The following is a 20,706-nucleotide window of genomic DNA, read 5'->3' as shown; positions in this document are numbered from 1 at the left end:
CCCAGGCCGGGGGTTCAGCCACAGGTGCAGCAGCAGCCTGAGAGACCACTGGGGGTGAGACTCCAGGCTGTGGCACCGCAAAGTTAGAGCAACCATCACAGTGTGGATAAGTGCTCGGCTCAGGCAGCAGGAGCTTACATGCAGTGCATACGGAATAAAGCTTTGGAGCCTTGCTCCTTGTGTGAGACATGCTGCTGGAGTGGGGGCTTTCAGAGAATGAACCCCAGGGAGAATATACAGAGGTCCACAACCGGAGACCGGCTGTGGCTTACCAGACCGCTGGGCGCGGTGTTGTGTGCCCTCCAGATACCGAAGCCCGGTCCCCCAGTGCACAGCACCTCAGCAGAGATGCAGAGTGCAGAATGTCCCAGAGCAGAGTGAACTCTGCGTGAGAAATGGCCGCCGGAGCGAGGAGAGGGGGCGGGACTAGGCGGCGTTCCTATAGGAGAGCGGGAACTGGAGGGCTATAGAGACCTGCAGGGGAGGAGGGACGCCCCAGCAATGGGGAGTGTCCCTCCCCTGTGTAGAACGGCCGCCGGGAGGAGCCGAGCCTGTCCCTCTGCATGAGTGACATGCGAGGGCAGGAAAACGAAACTAGGCCTCCGGCGAAGCCGGGGCCTAAATTTAAGCGGCGAGGCCGACAAGCAGGCACCAGCTAGAGAACCCGCCGGAAAAGGCAAAATAATCATATACAGCATACTCTCCCCATACAATAAAGAACCGGGACCCCCAACACATAAACGTCTCAGGTACTTAGCTGCTGAGACGCAGGGCCAGGTCCCTGGGGATGAGTGCTCTGGTTCAACAGGATCCTCAAGGGGCTGTGGATGGAGACCGGACTCCTGCCAGGCATGGAGATCGTGCTGGCTCCCACTTCAAGCCAGAGCCCAGGAGGGATGGTGAAGGAGCGCGGCATGTAAGGCTCCAGCCTTGGAAATCAACCTTAACAACACCGCCGACACAGTGGGGTGAGAAGGGACATGCCGGGAGTCCAGACTTGGACCCGCTTTTCTTCAAACTCTTTCCAAAAATCAAACAAATCAGATGAGAATGCATGTGTGGATATATGCCTCCTGAACACAAAGCGATGAACTGGCTAGATCTGGTTCTCCAGGGGGTGTATAAGCTCAGAGGGAGGAGCTACACTTTTGAGTGTAGTACTTTGTGTGTCCTCCGGAGGCAGAAGCTAAACACCCATGGTCTGGGTCTCCCATAGGAACGATAAAGAAAAGGAGGGTTTGGGCCCGGCAATCCTACATTCATCACCTATTCTATGGATAGGCTTTAAAAATAAAAGGTTAGTAAAGCGTTCACTACAATTTGTAATAATTAGAAAAAGCAAATTCTAAAAAAATGCTTCTTGAACAACTTTTCCACTTGGAAACCAATTAATTGAAAATCCAGTTTAATCATTTCCATTAGCACATATAAATAATAAAGGTAAGAGACTAAATATACTTAAATAATGCGCTGAGAAATTTATTAGTACAGTGTAAGAAGACCGGACTAACTGTCTGATGTCAGTAGAGCAAAGAAATATACTAATGCATTACACGAGGACACATGGGAACGTCAACAGTCAGCCTCACGGTGAAGGGACGAGACAACGAATGTTACAGGCTTTTCATTTGGGCCATGAGATCCTCCAGACTCTGATCTGTGTCTTCCACTGTATCTCCTGATGAGGGTTTCTGTAATAAAAAGAGCAGACCTTTCTGCTTAGAGGTAATTTGTCTGTTTTTAAACTTAGCATTTTATTTTTTTGCAAGGAAATTATTCTGTATAGTTTTCTATAGGTTTTCTACTAAACCACGGAACATTCAATCTCCAAAGTTGTCTTCAAAAATTCCAAATGAAATCCACACACATCACTAAGAGCCACTTTACACGCTACGACATCGCTAGCAATTGCTACCGATGTCGAACGCGATAGCACCCGCCCCGGTCGTTGTAACGATATGTGGTTATCGCTGCCGTAGCGAACATTATCGCTACAATAGCGTCACACGCACATACCTGCTCTGCGACGTCGCTGTGACTGCAGAACAATCCCTCCCTCAAGGGAGAAGTGTGTTCGGCGTCACCGCGACGTCACTAAGCGGCCGCCCAATCAAAGCGGAGGGGCGGAGAGGAGTATGTGAAGCCACCTTTAGACTAGTAAATCTCTGAGTAACAGGATATACAGTCCTTGTTTGTTCACTTTCTCATCCATAAAACTGCCATACAAAGTAGTTACCTTATCAGTTTCCCATCTATTTCTATGGGATCCACCAACAATGTGTGTATATTGGGTCTGTCCCATATATGAGGACGTTAGGGTTTATGGTTAACCATATAATCTTTGGTTTCCCTTACAATAAATGCTGCCTTATCCCACTCACACCACTGCAATAACATTTTAAAGGGAATCGGTCACAAAGATCTTTCAACCTAATCTGAGAGCAGCCTAATATAGAGACAGAGACCCCAATTCCAGCAATTTTTGATAAAACACAGACTGAGAAAAAACGCTCACCACTGCCGAGACAAGCCTGTATAGGTCCTCCAGGAAAATCCCATGGACAGCACGGATCACGGCAGCAAGCCGAACGGACAATAGAACAAGGTAATGGAAAAGATCCAGCTGAACTCCAACGGATAAAAATTCTTCTTTATTTCGTCTTAGATTAAAAAATATCCATGTTACAGATGACACCGGCTTGTACACACTGGTAGATGGCGGATAATTACCACACTACACGTTTCGGCGGGACGCCTTCCTCAGGCAAATTGACCTGAGGAAGGCATCCCGCCGAAACGCGTAGTGTGGTAATTATCCGCCATCTACAAGTGTGTACAAGCCGGTGTCATTATCTGTAACATTGATATTTTTTAATCTAAGACGAAATAAAGAAGAATTTTTATCCGTTGGAGTTCAGCTGGATCTTTTCTATTGCCTTGTTCAATTACAGCAATGTGTCACTGTGCTGCTTGCTGTAGTTTTCGTAAAATCACTTAACACTAGGAAGACTAGTAAACCTATGGCCATGTAGTTGTCCATATTCATGTACTCTATATAAACCAACCCCCTTCACTAATTATTAGTTTTTTGCCTATGCAGATTGTACACAGAAAGCTGTCAATAGGGTGACCGGGGTTATACAGAGCTCAGTATTCAGAGACCTGGTAGATCTGCAGCAGAGAAAACAGTGATTTTATCATAAAGGTAGCAAGCTTCAGAGTAAGGCGGGCTTCACACCAGCAGTATTCTGCCGCAACGACGGATCCGGCACAAATGTGTTTAACTTCAATGCATTTCTATGGCCTTGCAGCAAGTTCCGGTCACATGTGGTTGCGTGCGTCATACACAACCACATGTGACCGGAACTTGCCACGATTCCATAGGAAATGCATTGAAGTGAAATGCATTTGTGCCGGGTCCGGCATTGCAGCAGAATACCGCTGATGTGATGTATCGCTCTAATCAGAGTCTCTGCCCAAACATCATGCTGGTCTCAGATTTCTCCCTTTCAAGAGTAATTTGCAGGAAAACCTGATCATTTGACAGAGTGAAATTTTCATCTTATTTTTTGTCAATTTTAATACTAGATCCTAAAACTTCTTACACTGAAGAGACCAGAATAAAATACAGATATTGGAATAATTTCTTAAATATTAGCACTCCCATTTACTGCATACATAACCAGATAACCTTTATTTTCGTACCGTTATAGGAATTGTATATGCCACAGTAATTCCCTCCGGCAGCTCAGGGACAGGTCCAGAAGCAGCTTTCAACTCTTCTTCAGAAACCTCAGACACCAGCTCAATGCCTAGAAAATATATACACAAACCGTTTCCTCTGCATTTTCCATAACCTAGAAAAGCCAACACTACCTACATAGCATGTCACACATTGATATGATACATGTGGCTTTATATAATTCAGTTACCATTTTTAATTTTTTTTGTAAAAAAAAAAAAAAAAAAAAAGTGAGAACATTAGGAACCTTTATTAATATAAAAGAATATTAATACTGAATATACAAGGAGTGTTGATGTCAGAAGATGCTGTGCACACTGCTGTCCACCCTGTCTTTCTAATCTAATATTGAAGATACCAGGGATGCTGACGTCAGAAGATGCTGCTCACACTGCTGTTCACCATGTTTTCCTGATCTAATACTGGAGATACCAGGGATGCTGAGATGAGACCGCTCACACTGCTGCCTACCCTGTCTTTCTAATGCAATACTGAAGACAACAAGGGTTACTTAATGTTAAGTAGCTGCTGTGACCTGGAGCTTCCTACTTCACATGCTCATGGGCACGCATCCTAGGAACAGTTCCATAGCCCTTTTAATGTATTATAGTGATAACCTCCCTAGATAAAATGAGTGTGATTAGCTAATTAAAAAGGTTCTTGAATATTTATGAATAAATAGGTAGCCAGTTAAATGCCTTTGAATACATCCAGATTGTAATTTTTGCAATATTCAGCCTTTTGATATGCATTTTGCTTCTCTTCTGATCTGCAGGCTCCAGCTCTTATTTTTGCTCCTTACTCTTCCTTTGCTCGCTGACTACAAGTTCCATAACGTTTTGTCCGTCTTAAAAGCCAGTAATTGACCACACAACTCCTTCAAACTCCACGTAAACCACTCCCTCTCAAAGGGAACCTGCCACCTCAGAAAACACTATTAACCTGCAGATATGGGGTTAAGGCTGCTTTACACGCAGCGACATAGCTAGCGATGTCGCTAGTGAAAGCACCCGCTCCCTTCGGTTGTGCGTCACGGGCAAATCGTTGCCCGTGGCACACATCGCTAGGACCCGTCACACATACTTACCTGCCTAGCGACGTAGCTGTGGCCGGCGAACCGCCTCCTTTCTAAGGGAGCGGTTCGTGTGGCGTCACAGCGACATCACACGGCATCCGTCCAATAGAAGCGGAGGGGCGGAGAACAGCTGAAAGAAAGTGATTCCCACCTCGTTGCTGGAGGACGCAGGTACGGTGTTGTTCCTCGTTCCTGGGGTGTCACACGTAGCGATGTGTGCTGCCTCAGGAAAGACGAACAACCTGCGTCCTGCAATAGAAACGATATTTGGGATTAGAACGAAGTGTCAACGATCAACGATTAGGTGAGTAATTTTGATCAATAGCGGTCGTTTGTAGGTGTCACACGCAACAATGTCGCTAACGAGGCCGGATGTGAGTCATAAGTTCCGTGACCCAAACGACATCTCGTTAGCGATGTTGTTGGTGTAAAGCGGCCTTTAGTTTGAAGATAACTAGTGTTATATTGCTGCCTAGCCACTACACTGAAAGCGTGGCTACCTGAAGAAAATTAATGTATTTACTCATGGGAGCAGTCGGCTTTCAGTCATGACGGTGCGCATACAGCAGCACACTATGAGTGGAGGCTATAAGCACACCTAGGCACCCGGACAGCTCGCTCTCCTCGGATGCACCACATAGTGAGCTGTCAAGGTTTCGGGGAGGTCTTACAGCTTTCGCTCAGCAGTGACTGTAGCTGCTTGGTGAACACCCCCATGAGCCAAAGCTGGTGGCTCCTGAGAGTAAATAAGTTAGTGCGGCTACCTGGCGACAATTATCAGTCAGGACATTGGACAGCATTGTAATGCTACCGACCTGCAATTACTTAGCGTTTTCCGTAAGTTAATAGCTCCATATTGCTGCTCTAGTATAAAGATGAGTAGGACACACACCTCCTTTCATTAGGAGACGTGTGTCCTCCAGGTCGTTATAACAGACCAGCACTGCTATGTCCTTTCATTATAATTCAACCTTTTTGCTCGTTCTCATTAGGATGCAGGATCTCTGACAACTTTGCTCATCACTTTTATATCTTGTCCTCATTGATCACAGCAGGAATTGTGAGAAAAAGAGACCGGCACAAACTCTCAAAAGTCTGCGCCGGATTTATATCTACAGCAAGGGAAGACTTTGTTCTGGGCTCACATAGGCAAACTACGTGTCTGCAGGCTGAATGCTTGTATAAAACATCAATCAAATTAATTTAGAATTGAAATCCAGATTTGTTCTGTTCCAGACCCGGGAACAGGGGAGGAGATCATAATGTTCTCTGTTATATGGCATGGACGTGGGAATACAGCGACAGTCCTTACCCCACTCATTGTCCTCATGTACAACTGGTGATTCTTCTACCACAACCACCTCTGGCTTTGGTTCGGATGCCTCTCTGAGCTGAAAAATGAGAATAATATTATTCCCTATAAACCAACAATATCCAACACAGTTCTTTATATTTTATTTCTAATAAGGTCTTGTCCTAATGAGATAACCTACTAAAATGATGAACTTCAGATTGTGTGAAGCAGTCACTAGTAGAGGCTCACTGAATAAGGAATCATAGATGAACAAATTACTTCATTTTGGGCCTATTCATATTAAAAGTTTTATCTTCTTTACATTTTCTTTTGTATAGTGACTTACATTTAGTCTATAATTTTACCCCTTCACCAACCAGTCTTTTTTACCTTCGTGACCAGGTCAAAATTTTACTGACCATTGCCACTTTATGTGGTAATAAATCTGGAGCGCTGCAACAGAGCCCAGTGATTCTTTTTTTTTTTTTTCTGTGACATATTGTACTTTATGTTATTGGTAAATTTTGGTTGTTATCATATGTATTTATTTATGAAAATATCGAAAATTTGACAAATTGTTGAAAGTTTTGCAATTTTTGAACTGAGATTTTATGCCCGTAAACCAGATAGTTATATCACACAAAATCATTAATAAATGGCATTTGCCACATGTCTACTTCAGATAAGGAAGTGACTGAGAGGCCTGGGTGACACAAAATACCCACAAAAGTGACACCACTTTGAAAACTGCGCCCCTCAAAGTACTGAAAACCACATTCAAGAAGTTTATTAACCCTTCAGGAGCCTCAAATGTATTAAAGCAACGTGGAAGTCAGAAAGTGAAAATTGAACTTTTTTTCCCCACAAAAAAAATATTGTTTTAGCCCTTTTTTTTTAAAATTTTCACAAGGGTAACAGGAGAAAATGCACCATATAATCTGTTGTACAATTTCTTCAGAGAACATAGATACCCCATATGTAGTGAAAAAACTCCTATTTGGGTGCACGACAGGGGTTGGAGCACTATTTGAATTTAGGAGTGCAAAGTTGTCTGGAATTGATAGTGGACACCATGATGCATTTGTTAAGCCCCTGATATGCTTAAATAATGGAAACCCCCCCACAAGTCACTCCATTTGGAAACTACACCTTTTAAGAAATTTAGAGGTGTGGGGAGCACCTTGAATCCACAGATGCTTCACAGAGTTTTATAATATATGATAATAATAAAAAAAAACCAAAAACATTTTTACCACAAAAATGTTGCTTTGAACCCAACTTTTTTTTTTCATTTTCACAACAGTAACAGGAGAAAGTGGACCATATAGTTTGTTGCACAATTTCTCCTGAGTACAGAGATATGTGGTGGAAAAGTACTCTTTGGGCCCACAGCAGGGCTTACAAGGGAAGGAGCGCCATTTGAATTTTGGAGCACCATTTTGGCTAGAATAGATTGCGGTCACCATGTCACATATGAAGATCCCCTTATGTGCCTAAAGTGCAAAAACACCCCACAAGTAAACACATTCTGGAATTCACACCTCTAAAGTAATTAATCTAGGAGTGCAGTGAGCATATTGACACCACAGGTGAGCCACAGCATATTATACCATCGGGCAAAGAAAATATAATTCTGAGAGCTATAACTTTTATTTTTTCCTGATGCAGCTGTATGGCATCTTGTTTTTGCGGGACAAGATGACATTTCCAGGAGTACCATTTTTATTTACATATGACTTTTTGATTGCATTTTATTCCACTTTTTTGTCAGTTTCATGATGAAAAGACAGTTTTTGCTACTTCGTTTTTTTATGATGTTCAATGAATGGTTGACCAGCATAATAGTAGTTTCGGATGTGGCGATATCAAATATGCGAACGGTACTTTTTTGTTCTTACACATACATATTAGAATTTTTCTTTTCTATTTTACAATTTGTTTTTTCAGTCTTCTTAGTCCCTTATATGGGACTTTAACTTTTATTACTCTGATCATTGGTATAATCTATTGCAATGGATTAAAGCTATCAGAACGCTTGTTAGACCATGCGCTGCATGGTCTAACAGGCTTAACGTAGCCGGGTAACCCGAAGGTAGTAATTTGACCTCGAATGACCATGGCAATGATCAGGACCCCGTGATCACATCACAGGGGACACAATCGGGTGGAAAAGCCCCCTGAATGCTGAAATTATTAGTATTATAGCGCCATTTACCCCATGGCGCTTTACAAGTGAAAAAAAAAAACCTGGCAATAGGATTTTCCTCATCAGTAGGATTCTGCAATACCAAACATGTCCAGTTTTTTTTGTTTTTTTTTTATTAATTTAGCGTTGAAAAATAAAAACAAAAAGAAAAGTCAGAAGTTGAAAAAAGAGAATTTTGTTTACTTACCGTAAATTCTTTTTCTTATAGTTCCGACATGGGAGACCCAGACCATGGGTGTATAGGTACTGCCTCCGGAGGACACACAAAGTACTACACTTAAAACGTGTAGCTCCTCCCTCCGGGCTATATACACCCTCTGGATGACAATCTAACCAGTTCAGTGCAAAAGCTGAAGGAGGACATCCACCCATAAGTAGAGATCGAGTAAAACTCGGAAAAACCGGAACTCTGTCTACAACAACAGCCCGTGAAAACACACGGAACAAAAACTGCCAACAGGCAACAGGGAGGGTGCTGGGTCTCCCATGTCGGAACTATAAGAAAAAGAATTTACGGTAAGTAAACAAAATTCTCTTTTTCTTCATCGTTCCTTCCATGGGAGACCCAGACCATGGGACGTTCCAAAGCAGTCCATGGGTGGGAAATAAACCAAACTGAGAAGTAGGCAAAACCTAACTTCACAAATGGGCGACAGCCGCCTGAAGGATGCGTCTGCCCAAGCTCGCATCTGCCGAAGCATGAGCATGCACTTGGTAGTGCTTCGAAAAAGTGTGCAGACTGGACCAAGTGGCAGCCTGACAAACCTGCTGAGCCGTAGCCTGGTGCCTGAAAGCCCAGGAGGCACCGACAGCTCTGGTCGAGTGCGCCTTAATCCCCGGCGGGGGAGGCACCTGAGAACACTGGTAGGCATCGGCGATAGCCGACCTAATCCAACGAGCTAGGGTCGGTTTAGAAGCAGAGAGACCCTTGCGCTGACCCGTGGTTAGCACAAAAAAGTGAGGTGCACCGCCTAAAAGCGGCGGTGCGTGACACATAGATTCGGAGCGCTCGCACCAAATCCAAGGTGTGCAACGCCTTCTCAAAGCGATGCACAGGGGCCGGACAAAGAGAGGGCAAAGAAATGTCCTGGTTAAGGTGGAAGGAAGACACCACCTGAGGGAGAAAATCCGGAGTCGGACGAAGAACCACCTTGTCTTGGTGAAACACCAAAAAGGGGGATTCCGAAGAGAGCGCAGCCAAATCAGAAACTCTCCTGAGAGAAGTTATGGCTACTAGAAAAACCACTTTCTGTGAAAGTCTAAACAAGGGAACCTCCCTAAGAGGCTCAAAGGGGGGTTTCTGTAAGGCCGTAAGGACCAGATTAAGGTCCCAGGGATCCAAAGGCCGCCGGTAAGGAGGAATGATGTGAGCTGCGCCCTGCATGAAGGTGCGCACCTGAGCCAGTTGGGCGATACGCTGCTGGAATAATACCGACAGAGCCGACACCTGTCCTTTGAGGGAATTGAGGGACAGTCCTAGCTGTAGACCAGACTGTAGAAAAGACAGGATGGTCGGCAAGGAGAACGGCCAAGGAGCATGGTCGGAAGAGCGACACCAGGACAGGAAGATCCTCCAAGTCCTGTGATAAATCTTGGCCGAAGAAGACTTCCGAGCCTGAGTCATAGTGGAGAGGACCTCAGAGGGAATACCTGAAGCAGTCAGGATCCAGGACTCAAGAGCCACGCCGTCAATCTGAGAGCCGCAGAATTCTGGCGGAAAAACGGACCTTGAGAGAGAAGGTCTGGGCGGTCTGGGAGATGCCACGGCACCTCTACAGACAGGTGGAGCAGGTCTGGGTACCAAGCTCGCCTGGGCCAGTCCGGGGCAATGAGTATGACCCGACGGCCCCCCATTCTGATCTTGCGCAGAACCCTGGGCAAGAGAGCTAGCGGGGGAAACACGTACGCCAGACGGAACTGTGACCAATCCTGAACCAGCGCATCCGCTGCGAAGGCCTGAGGATCGTGGGAGCGAGCCACGTAAACCGGAACCTTGTTGTTGTGCCGGGATGCCATTAGATCCACTTCCGGAGTACCCCACTTGCGGCAGATTGACCTGAAGACTGCCGGGTGTAGGGCCCACTCGCCGCTGTCCACGGTTTGACGGCTGAGATAATCGGCCTCCCACTTTTCTACGCCTGGGATGTGGACTGCTGATATGGTGGACTTGGAGTCCTCCGTCCACTGGAGGATTCGTTGAACCTCCAACATCGCCAGGCGGCTGCGAGTTCCGCCCTGGTGATTGATGTAGGCAACCGTTGTCGCGTTGTCCGACTGGACTCGAATGTGCCTGCCCGCCAACAGGTGGTGCAAGGCTAGGAGAGCTAGAAACACAGCTCTGATCTCCAGCACATTGATCGGGAGGGCTGATTCGGACGGAGTCCAAGTGCCCTGTGCTCGGTGATGGAGAAAAACTGCTCCCCAACCGGAGAGGCTGGCATCTGTGGTGAGAATCACCCAGGACGGAGTCAGGAAGGAGCGTCCCTGTGACAGAGAGAGGGGCCGAAGCCACCACTGAAGAGAGCTCCTGGTCTGTGGCGACAGAGCCACTAGCTTGTGCAGGGAAGAGGTCCGCTTGTTCCAACAGCGGAGAATGTCCAACTGCAGGGGACGCAGATGGAACTGTGCAAATGGAACCGCTTCCATTGACGCCACCATCTGACCCAGCACCTGCATGAGGTGTCTGATGGAATGACGGCGGTGCCTCAGCAGAGAGCGCACCGCTAGCTGAAGGGACTGCTGTTTGACCAAGGGCAACTTCACAAGTGCCGGCAGAGTCTCAAATTGCATCCCTAGGTACAGAAGCCCCTGGGTCGGGGTCAGAGTGGACTTGGGCAGGTTGACAAGCCACCCGAACTGAACAAGCGTGGCGAGAGTGAGCGAGACACTCCGCTGGCAGTCTGCCCTGGATGAGGCCTTGACTAGAAGATCGTCCAGGTAGGGGATTACTGCCAACCCCTGAAGGTGCAGAACCGCAACCACTGCTGCCATAACCTTGGTGAAAACACGAGGGGCCGTGGCTAACCCGAAGGGGAGAGCCACGAATTGGAAATGTTCCTCTCCGATTGCAAAGCGGAGCCAACGCTGGTGTGAAACCGCGATAGGCACGTGTAGATAGGCATCCCTGATGTCGATGGATGCCAGAAAAACTCCTTGGGTCATTGATGCAATCACCGATCTCAGAGACTCCATGCGAACACGCCGCACCTGAACATGCTTGTTGAGAAGCTTGAAATCCAGGATGGGCCGGAAGGAACCGTCCTTCTTGGGGACTAGAAAGAGGTTGGAGTAGAAACCTCTGAACCGTTCCCGAGCGGGAACCGGAACAATAACCCCGTTGGCCTGCAGGGATGCCACGGCCTGAGAGAAGGCGGCGGCCTTGGAGCAGGGAGGGGTGGACAGAAAAAATCTGTTTGGCGGGCTGGAAGAAAATTCTATCCTGTAGCCGTGGGAGATGATATCCCGCACCCACTGATCGGAGACGTGTTGAAACCACACGTCGACAAAGCGGGAGAGCCTGCCACCGACTAAGGACGTTGCTGGCGCAGCCAGATAGTCAAGAGGGGGCTGCCTTAGTGGCAGCGGCTCCTCCGGACCTCTGAGGACGCGGCTTTGCGCGCCAGATGGGTTTACGATCCTTGGCTGCGGTAGTGGACGAGGCTGAGGGCTTAGAGGCTGACCAGTTAGAGGAACGAAAGGAACGAAACCTCGATTGGTTCCTGCCCTGGACAGGTCTCTTGGCTTTAGCTTGTGGCAAGGAAGTACTCTTCCCTCCAGTCGCTTCCTTAATTATTTCATCCAGTTGTTCACCAAACAGCCGGGACCCAGCAAAGGGGAGGCCCGCAAGATACTTCTTAGAAGAAGCGTCTGCCTTCCACTCTCGAAGCCACAAAATCCTGCGGATCGCGAGAGAGTTAGCGGAGGCCACCGCCGTGCGGTGAGAAGCCTCCAGAATGGCAGACATGGCGTAGGATGAAAAAGACGAAGCCTGAGAAGTTAAGGCCTCCATCTCAGGCATAGAGTCCCTGGTGAGGGAATGTATCTCCGCCAGAGAGGCAGAGACTGCCTTAAGAGCCCACACTGCCGCAAAAGACGGGGAGATGAGAATCACCCAGGAGAGGTGCCATCAGCCACCGCTACGACTGTGCGGGCTGAGATTCTAGACACCGGAGGGTCTACCTTTGGGGACTGAGCCCACTCCTTTACCACATCTGGTGGAAAGGGAAAACGGTCATCAGAACTACGCTTTGGAAAGCGTTTGTCAGGACAGGCCCTGGGTTTGGTGACAGTGGCCTGAAAACTGGAGTGGTTAAAAAACGTACTCCGAGCCTTCTTAGGTGAGGCAAACTGATGTATCTCCACCAGACAGGCTGGTTCCTCTGACACTGGTGGCGTGAGGTTCAGAACGGAGTTAATGGACGCAATCAAGTCACTAACATCCGCATCATCCTCAGACAAGGCAATGGGGTACCTAGAGCTAGCGTCTGAACCCACAGTAAAAGTATCCTCCTCGCCCTGCACCTCGGCCCGAGAATCAGAGCCGTGGGATGAGGAAGGAGAAGGGTCCCTGCGTCTCCGTTTAGGAGGACGGAGTCCTAAAACATGCTCTGAGGGCTCTGCAGAGCTGAGAAGGAGGCTGATGCATGGTCTGCAGTGTCCGGGACAGTTGTCCCATAGAGTCGGCAAAAGACTGGGAAATAGCTCTGGAAAAAGATGCTACCCAGGCCGGGGGATCAGCCACCGGGGCTGGAGTGGCCGGAGGAACCCCTGAGGAGGCTCCAGGCTGAGGGATCACCATGTTAGAGCAGGCATCACAATGTGGGTATGTGCTTGGCTCTGGCAGAATGAGCTTACAAGCAGTGCATATAGCGTACAGCTTTGCAGCCTTGCTCCTAGTGACAGACATGCTGCTGAGGTGAGGCTCTGCAGCTGGAATACACTCCTGTAGAATGCCCTGAGAGTGTATAATAAAAAGCCCACAACCAGAGGTTGTGGCTTACCAGACCGCTCTCTGTGTGCCCTCCGGATTCCACAGCTCAGACCCCCAGTAAAGCGTTAGCCTTCTCCAAAAGCAGCAGCTGCAGCATCCAGCGCCGATCAGTGTAAGAACGCTGAGAAAATGGCGCTGGAAGGAGGAGGGGGGCGGGGAGAAGCCCAAGAGCGGGAAACCAGAGGGCCAGGGAGAGATACAGGGGAGGGAACATCTCCACAGAAAGGAGTGTCCTCCCCTCTGCTAGCCGGCCGGTGGGCGGCGCCACCTATGCATCTGCATGAGTGACATGCAGGGACGCTGAAACCGAAACTAGGCCCAAACTGAAGCCGGGGCCTAGATTAGTAGCGTGCGGCCGACGAGCAGGCACCCCCGGCGCGGTTCTCCGGAAAAACACCGAGAACCGGCCGGAATTACAGTAAAAGACAAATAACATACTCTCCCCTCAATAAAAGTACCCGGGACCCCTGAAAAACGTCTCAATACTTAGCTTTTGAGACGCAGGGCCATGTCCCTGAGGGAAGGTCAAATGCTCCGTCCAGCAGGAACCTGACAGGGCTGCGGATGGAGACCGGTCTCCTGCACAGCAGAGAGGACCGTGATGGCTCCCACTTCAAACCAGAGCCTGAAAAGGATGTTGAAGGAGCGCGGCATGTGAAGGCTCCAGCCTTGCAAAGTCAACCTTAACAGCACCGCCGACACAGTGGGGTGTGAACGGACATGCCAGGAGTCCAGATTGGACCCGCTTTTCTTCCATATCTTTAAAAATAAAATCTTAAAAATGAAAAAAAAAAAAAAAAAAAAAACAGAGAATGCATGTGTGTGTGTGACCTCCTGAAACACAAAGCATTGAACTGGTTAGATTGTCATCCAGGGGGTGTATATAGCCCGGAGGGAGGAGCTACACGTTTTAAGTGTAGTACTTTGTGTGTCCTCCGGAGGCAGTAGCTATACACCCATGGTCTGGGTCTCCCATGGAAGGAACGATGAAGAAAACAATTTTTTGTTGTGTTTCCATTTTCCAAACTTTTTTGGTCAATTAAGCTGTGTGACGGCTTATCTTTTTTGGGGCGAGACAACGTTTTTACTGATACCTTTTTGGGCTAGATATGACATTTTGATTGTTTTTGTCCCTGCAATACCACAAAAAATGCTGTAACAAACGCTGGCCTGGTGCCTTAATAAAGTAAGATGGGCTTCTCACCTTGTAAGCCTCCTGCTGTTGCCTGCAATATCTATCATCACACGAGGAGTTGGGCTTCATGGTCATAGTTGGGAAAAAGTCTTGCATTGCATTGTATCCTAGGTAGTAACTGACTGTGCCAAAATTCAACAAATATCTACAAGGGAAAAAGATTAATTTTTTTTTTTTTTTTAAAAAACAATTGTGATATTTTATGACCTAGCAAGCAAATGGATTCCACCTTTAGAGAGTTATTCCCCAAAAAGCGTGTTACATAAGGTAATACCTTGTGGATCGCTGGTGGTCTGGCTACAATCCCAATACTGAGACCTGGCTGCAATCCCAACACTAAGGCTCCTCAGCCCCATAAAGAGGGCTATGCAGATGTGTCTAGAATGAAGCAGAGGAGCACAAGCTCAATTTCGACTCCATTCAGAACGAGGCTGCAGAGCCCTATTTTTAGGGTTCCAATGTCTCAGTCTCAGGATCATTGGGGTCCAACTGCTGATTAGGCGATAATGGTTCATTCAGAAAAACAAGTTTATTTTTTAAAGCAGATTTGGAAAATGGTAGCAGCGATTTCATATGTTGCTATGTACAATTACTGCATTATTTCTAATGAATCCATTTTGATACATGTTTCCTAATGACTTTTGGTAAAAAGTACAACGCCAAAACCACCTTATATGTCATATATTGTATGAGGTCCCCCCCCCCTTTCACTTCCTTAGAGATGAGCAAAAAGATTCAGACTAGCTTGGTCTGATATCCACTTTAGTACTTTATGACAGCAGGATCAGGGCAGTGTTAACTTCCGTAGCCAACACTTGGCTGTCGGCATCTGGGGTACCTTTTCTGATTACTAGGCCACCAAGATGTCATGATTGAGAGTTCTGCTCTGGTTGCAGTGTAGTGTGTATATTTTTTGCTAATCTCTGATCCCTATATTAAGTGCATGTCCTGCTGCATTATCGACAAGTTGTCACCTCACCACGTTCTGTCTGTATTAGGAGCAGAATGTTCATAAAATGACACTTGAGGAAATCCTTTTCTGAGTTGACCCTGTCATGTTTGCATCTGATACATTTTTATGCAGTCTTTTTTCCATCACTTACTTGAGTACATTCTGTACAAGTATTCCTGCTACCACTCCCATCGTGGTGGGGAGACTCGCAGCACAAACACCTTCTCGTTTCAGAGTCTTTTCATCGATGTTGGCTGCCACCACTAGAGGTGGAGCACACTGCAGAAGGTGAACCAGATAGGAAAGTCAATAGAATTTTTCCACTTTAAACAAACATGTCCCTTTCATGAGTCAACATTATTCATGCCTCAGTATAAAATTAGATTTATCAGTAAAATTTACCAACATTCTGCAATAAACCAATGAAACAAGAACAATTAAATTAAATAGCTCAACACAACTAATATAACAAGTGGCTTCTTCAAATTCAACACAAAAAGCCAAGTAATATTGACCTAGGCAGTTTCCAAATTATACAAACCTTCCATGACAAATGTCTTTAAGACTTCGTGGAGCCCATTTAGCTGTTATGATCTGCTGCAAACATAATGCTTAGCCAGAAACAAGACTGGCAACGTTCCTGAGGAATCTTACACCATTCCTCATTGGCAACAACCTCCTGTTCAACAATATTCTTAAGTTTGGATGCTGACACCTCCTTCCTTAAGATTTTTTATGGGATTCTTGTCAGTGTACTGTGCCAACCACTTGAGAATCTTTCAAGATGTTTGTGGAAACCAAATCTTTGTGGACTTTGACTTTTGGGCTCATTATCCATTTGGAGGGGCCAAAGACACTGAAGCTTCAGCTTAAAAGGGGTTATCCGGCTTCTTTTGACTTTTTTCCATTATTACACTATTGGGCTACATTGGGGCAGGTAAGTAGATAGAGACCACTTACCTGCCCTGCTGTCAGCCCCTCTCCCCCCGGCTCAGAGTGGTCATGTGACCGCTCCTGCCGCGATTTTGCTGCTTCCGGTCATTTCATGTCAACATGGGCAGGGCCATGTTGACATGCAAATCTGGAACAGCTTGTCGCCTCCCTGCTGGGCTGTACAGTGCGTGGAGTAACCGCCCCCCCTTCCCTGCACCCTCCCACACATTCCCCTGCACCCCGTACTCTGCCCACAACCTCCCACACACTCCGTAGTCTCCCTCCCCCGCCTCCTGTGCCCAGCTACGTGCGCCCTGAATTCCAGCCGATTCAGTGTCCAGTTCAATAAGGCAAGGAACACTTGCTGTCAGATACACTGTCAGCGCTGTGTCCCCAGCGCTTTATCATGTTTACTGCCTGACGCCCGGGGAACTGTCCCCCCCCCTTAACCCCCTCCCCCTCCCCCGTGCGCGCTGTCTGTGTCATCATGGGTCATCTGTGTATGTGCATCAGTCTGTGTCCTGCGCCAGCCCCGCGGATGCCCGCACTTCTCACGCCGCGGGGCTGGCAGGGAGCGGGACACTGACTGCTAAAGGTGGTATCACACACAGCGACAACGACGTCGCTGCTACGTCACCATTTTCTGTGACGTTGCAGCGACGTCGCTGTCGCTGTGTGTGACATCCAGCAACGAGCTGGCCCCTGCTGTGAGGTCGCCGCTCGTTGCTGAATGTCCAGCTTCATTTTTTGGTCGTCGCTCTCCCGCTGTGACGCACAGATCGCTGTGTGTGACAGCGAGAGAGCGACGAAATGAAGCGAGCAGGGAGCAGGAGCCGGCAGCTGCGGTAAGCTGTAACCAAGGTAAACATCGGATAACCAAGGTGGTTACCCGATATTTACCTTCGTTACCAGCCTCCGCCCTTGCTGCCAGTGCCGGCTCCTGCTCTCTGCACATGTAGCTGCAGTACACATCGTGTAATTAACCCGATGTGTACTGTAGCTAGGAGAGCAAGGAGCCAGCGCTAAGCAGTATGCGCGGCTCCCTGCTCTCTGCACTGTGACATGTAGCTGCAGTACACATGGGGTTAATTAACCCGATGTGTACTGTAGCTAGGAGAGCAAGGAGCCAGCGCTAAGCAGTGTGCGCGGCTCCCTGCTCTCTGCACTGTGACATGTAGCTGCAATACACATGGGGTTAATTAACCCGATGTGTACTGTAGCTAGGAGAGCAAGGAGCCAGCGCTCAGTGTGCGCGGCTCCCTGCTCCCTGCACATGTAGCTGCAGGTTAGATTAGATGAGATAATTACCTGCTGTGACGATCTCCTGCCTCCTGACGTCACCGCGGTCACTGCCTTCTCTGCCCGTCTCGCGGGCGGCCCGAGACTGTCACTAGCAGTGACGTCACGGGCTTTCGCGATACTGCGTAGAACGCGGCGGGCATAGAAGTCAGTGACAGCGCTGACATCAGGAGAGCAGGAGATAGTTACTGCAGGTAATGATCTCATCTAACCTCCTGACGGCAGCGCTTGGTATCCCCTGCAGTGACCTGGGCTGACCTATTGATGTTAGCTCAGGTCACTGCACGGCTCTCCCAGCCAATGGGGAACATTTTGTTCTTCATTGACTGGGAGTCTCATTGACTATGGTATGGATCGCCGTGCGACCCCCTTATTGGATTAAGCCGGACCCGGATTGGATTGTTCTTGTCAATAAATTGTTGAAAGAGGGAATGTGGGGAGTGTTTTTTCAAATAAAACTTTTTTTGTTGTCTATTTTTTATTTCTTACTGACTGGGTTGGTGATGTCTGGTATCTGATAGACGCCTGACCTCACCAACCCCAGGGCTTGATGCCAGGTGACATTACACATCTGGCATCAACCCCATATATTACCCCGTTTGCCAACGCACCAGGGCGCGGGATGAGCTGGGGCGAAGCACCAGAATTGGCGCATCTAATGGATGCGCCACTTCTGGGGCAGCTGTAGCCTGCTATTTTTAGGCTGGGGAGTGTCCAATAACGGTGGACCTCCCTAGTCTGAGAATACCAGACCACAGCTGTCCGCTTTACCTTGGCTGGTGATGCAATTTGGGGGGGACCCCACGTTTTTTGTTTTAAATTATTTATTTAATTTTAAATAGCGTGGGGTGCCCTCTGTTTTGGATTACCAGCCAAGGTGAAGCTGCCAGCTGTGGTCTGCAGGCTGCAGCCGTCTGCTTTAACCTAGCTGGCTACAAAAGATAGGGGGGACCTCACGTCTTTTTTTTTTAATTATTTATTTATTTATTGGCTAAATACAAGGCTAAGCACCCTTTTGTGCCACATGAAAGGCACTAAAGGGTGCCAGCTTAGACTATGCGGGGGGAGGGGGGGGGGACATTATATTGGTCTCATCTATTATCTATCCCTTGATTCATTCATCCATCCCTCTATTTATCCCTCTAGCTATCTGTATCTATCTATCCCTCTATCTAGCTGCTTCCGTTTTTTTGCAGTATGAAAAAAAAAAAAAAGAGAATTTTGTTAGTTACTTACCGTAAATTCTTTTTCTTATAGTTCCGACATGGGAGACCCAGACCATGGGTGTATAGCTTCTGCCTCCGGAGGACACACAAAGTACTACACTCAAACGTGTAGCTCCTCCCTCCTAGCATATACACCCCCTGGTAGCCAGTTTAGTGCAAAAGCTGAAGGAGGACATCCACCCACAAGTAGAGAGAGAGCAAAACCCGGAACAACCGGAACCTCTGTCTACAACAACAACAGCCGGTGAAAACACACGGAACAAGAAACCTGCCAACAGGCAACAGGGAGGGTGCTGGGTCTCCCATGTCGAAACTAGAAGAAAAAGAATTTACGGTAAGTAACAAAATTCTCTTTTTCTTCATCGTTCCTTATGGGAGACCCAGACCATGGGACGTTCCAAAGCAGTCCATGGGTGGGAATAAACAGAAAAACTGAGAAGTAGGCGAAACCTAACTTCACAAATGGGCGACAGCCGCCTGAAGGATGCGTCTGCCCAAGCTCGCATCTGCCGAAGCATGAGCATGCACTTGGTAGTGCTTCGAAAAGGTATGCAGACTAATCCAAGTGGCAGTCTGACAGACCTGCTGAGCCATAGCCTGGGCCTGAAAGCCTAAGAGGCACCGACAGCTCTGATCAAGTGTGCCTTGATCCCCGGCGGGAGAGGCACTTGAGTACACTGGTAGGTATCGGAAATGGCTGACCTAATCCAACGAGCCAGGGTCGGCTTAGATGCCGAGAGGCCCTTACGCTGACCAGTGGTCAGCACAAAAGAGAGGTGCACCGCCTAAGAACAGCGGTGCGAGACACATAGATCCGGAGCGCCCGCACCAGATCCAGAGTATGCAACGCCTTTTCAAAGCGATGAACAGGAGTCGGACAAAAGGAAGGCAGGGAAATGCCCCGGTTAAGGTGGAAGCAGCAACCACCTTAAGGAGAAAGTCCGGAGTCGGACGGAGAACCACCTTGTCTTGATGAAAAACCAAAAAAGGGGTGACTCCGAAGAGAGTGCAGCCAAAACAGAGACTCTCTTGAGGGAAGTTATGGCCACTAGAAAGACCACTTTCTGTGAAAGACGAAACAAAGAAACCTCCCTAAGAGGCTCAAAGGGGGGGTTTCCGGAAGCCGTGAGGACCGGATTAAGGTCCCAGGGCTCCAAAGGCCGCCGGTAAGGCGGAATGATGTGAGATGCGCCCTGCATGAAGGAGCGCACCTGAGCCAGCCGCGCGATACGCCGCTGGCACAACACTGAGAGCCGAGACCTGTCCCTTGAGGGTCGGCAAGGCAAAAAAGCCAAAGGATACTTCCGAGCCCGAGTCATAGTGGAGATGACTTCAGGAGGGATACCAGAAGTCGTCAAGATCCAGGACTCAAAAGCCACGCCGTCAATCTGAGAGCCGCAGGATTCTGGCGGAAAGACGGACCTCGTGAGAGAAGGTCTGGACAGTCCAGGAGATGCCATGGCACCTCTACGGACAGATGGAGCAGGTCAGGGTACCAAGCTCGCCTGGGTCAGCCTGGAGTAATGAGAATGACCCGACGGCCCTCCATTCTGATCTTGCGCAGGACTCTGGGCAAGAGCTCGAGGGTGAAACACGTAAGACAGACGAAGCTGGGACCAAACTTGAACCAGTGCGTCTGCTGCAAAAGCCTGAGGATCGTGGAGCGAAGATCCACGTCCGGAGAGCCCTACTTGCGGCAGATTGACCGAAACACTGCCGGATGCAGAGCCTACTCGCCGCTGTCCACGGTTTGACGGCTGAGATAATCTGCCTCCCAGTTTTCCACGTCTGGGA

The 20,706-nt window shown here is 48.1% G+C and overlaps 1 protein-coding gene across 3 annotated transcripts in view; it reads right to left on the bottom strand.

The window, feature by feature from the left end:
- Positions 1–1,453: 1,453 nt before the first annotated feature.
- The window catches only part of UBA5 (ubiquitin like modifier activating enzyme 5), a 68,284-nt gene continuing 49,031 nt past the window's right edge, over positions 1,454–20,706 (bottom strand). For all 3 annotated transcript variants that reach the window (XM_075316626.1, XM_075316627.1, XM_075316628.1), the window contains 5 exons: positions 15,606–15,733; positions 14,512–14,647; positions 6,130–6,208; positions 3,706–3,812; positions 1,454–1,691 (listed from right to left, as the gene is read on the bottom strand). In XM_075316626.1, coding sequence (XP_075172741.1) covers positions 1,614–1,691; positions 3,706–3,812; positions 6,130–6,208; positions 14,512–14,647; positions 15,606–15,733 — 528 coding nt within the window. In that variant the 3' untranslated portion in view covers positions 1,454–1,613. The remainder of the gene's footprint in view (positions 1,692–3,705; positions 3,813–6,129; positions 6,209–14,511; positions 14,648–15,605; positions 15,734–20,706) is intronic.

Source organism: Anomaloglossus baeobatrachus, chromosome 6 (genome assembly GCF_048569485.1).
Source record: "Anomaloglossus baeobatrachus isolate aAnoBae1 chromosome 6, aAnoBae1.hap1, whole genome shotgun sequence".
Classification (NCBI taxonomy): domain Eukaryota; kingdom Metazoa; phylum Chordata; class Amphibia; order Anura; family Aromobatidae; genus Anomaloglossus; species Anomaloglossus baeobatrachus.
This window is presented reverse-complemented; position numbering and strand designations above follow the sequence as displayed.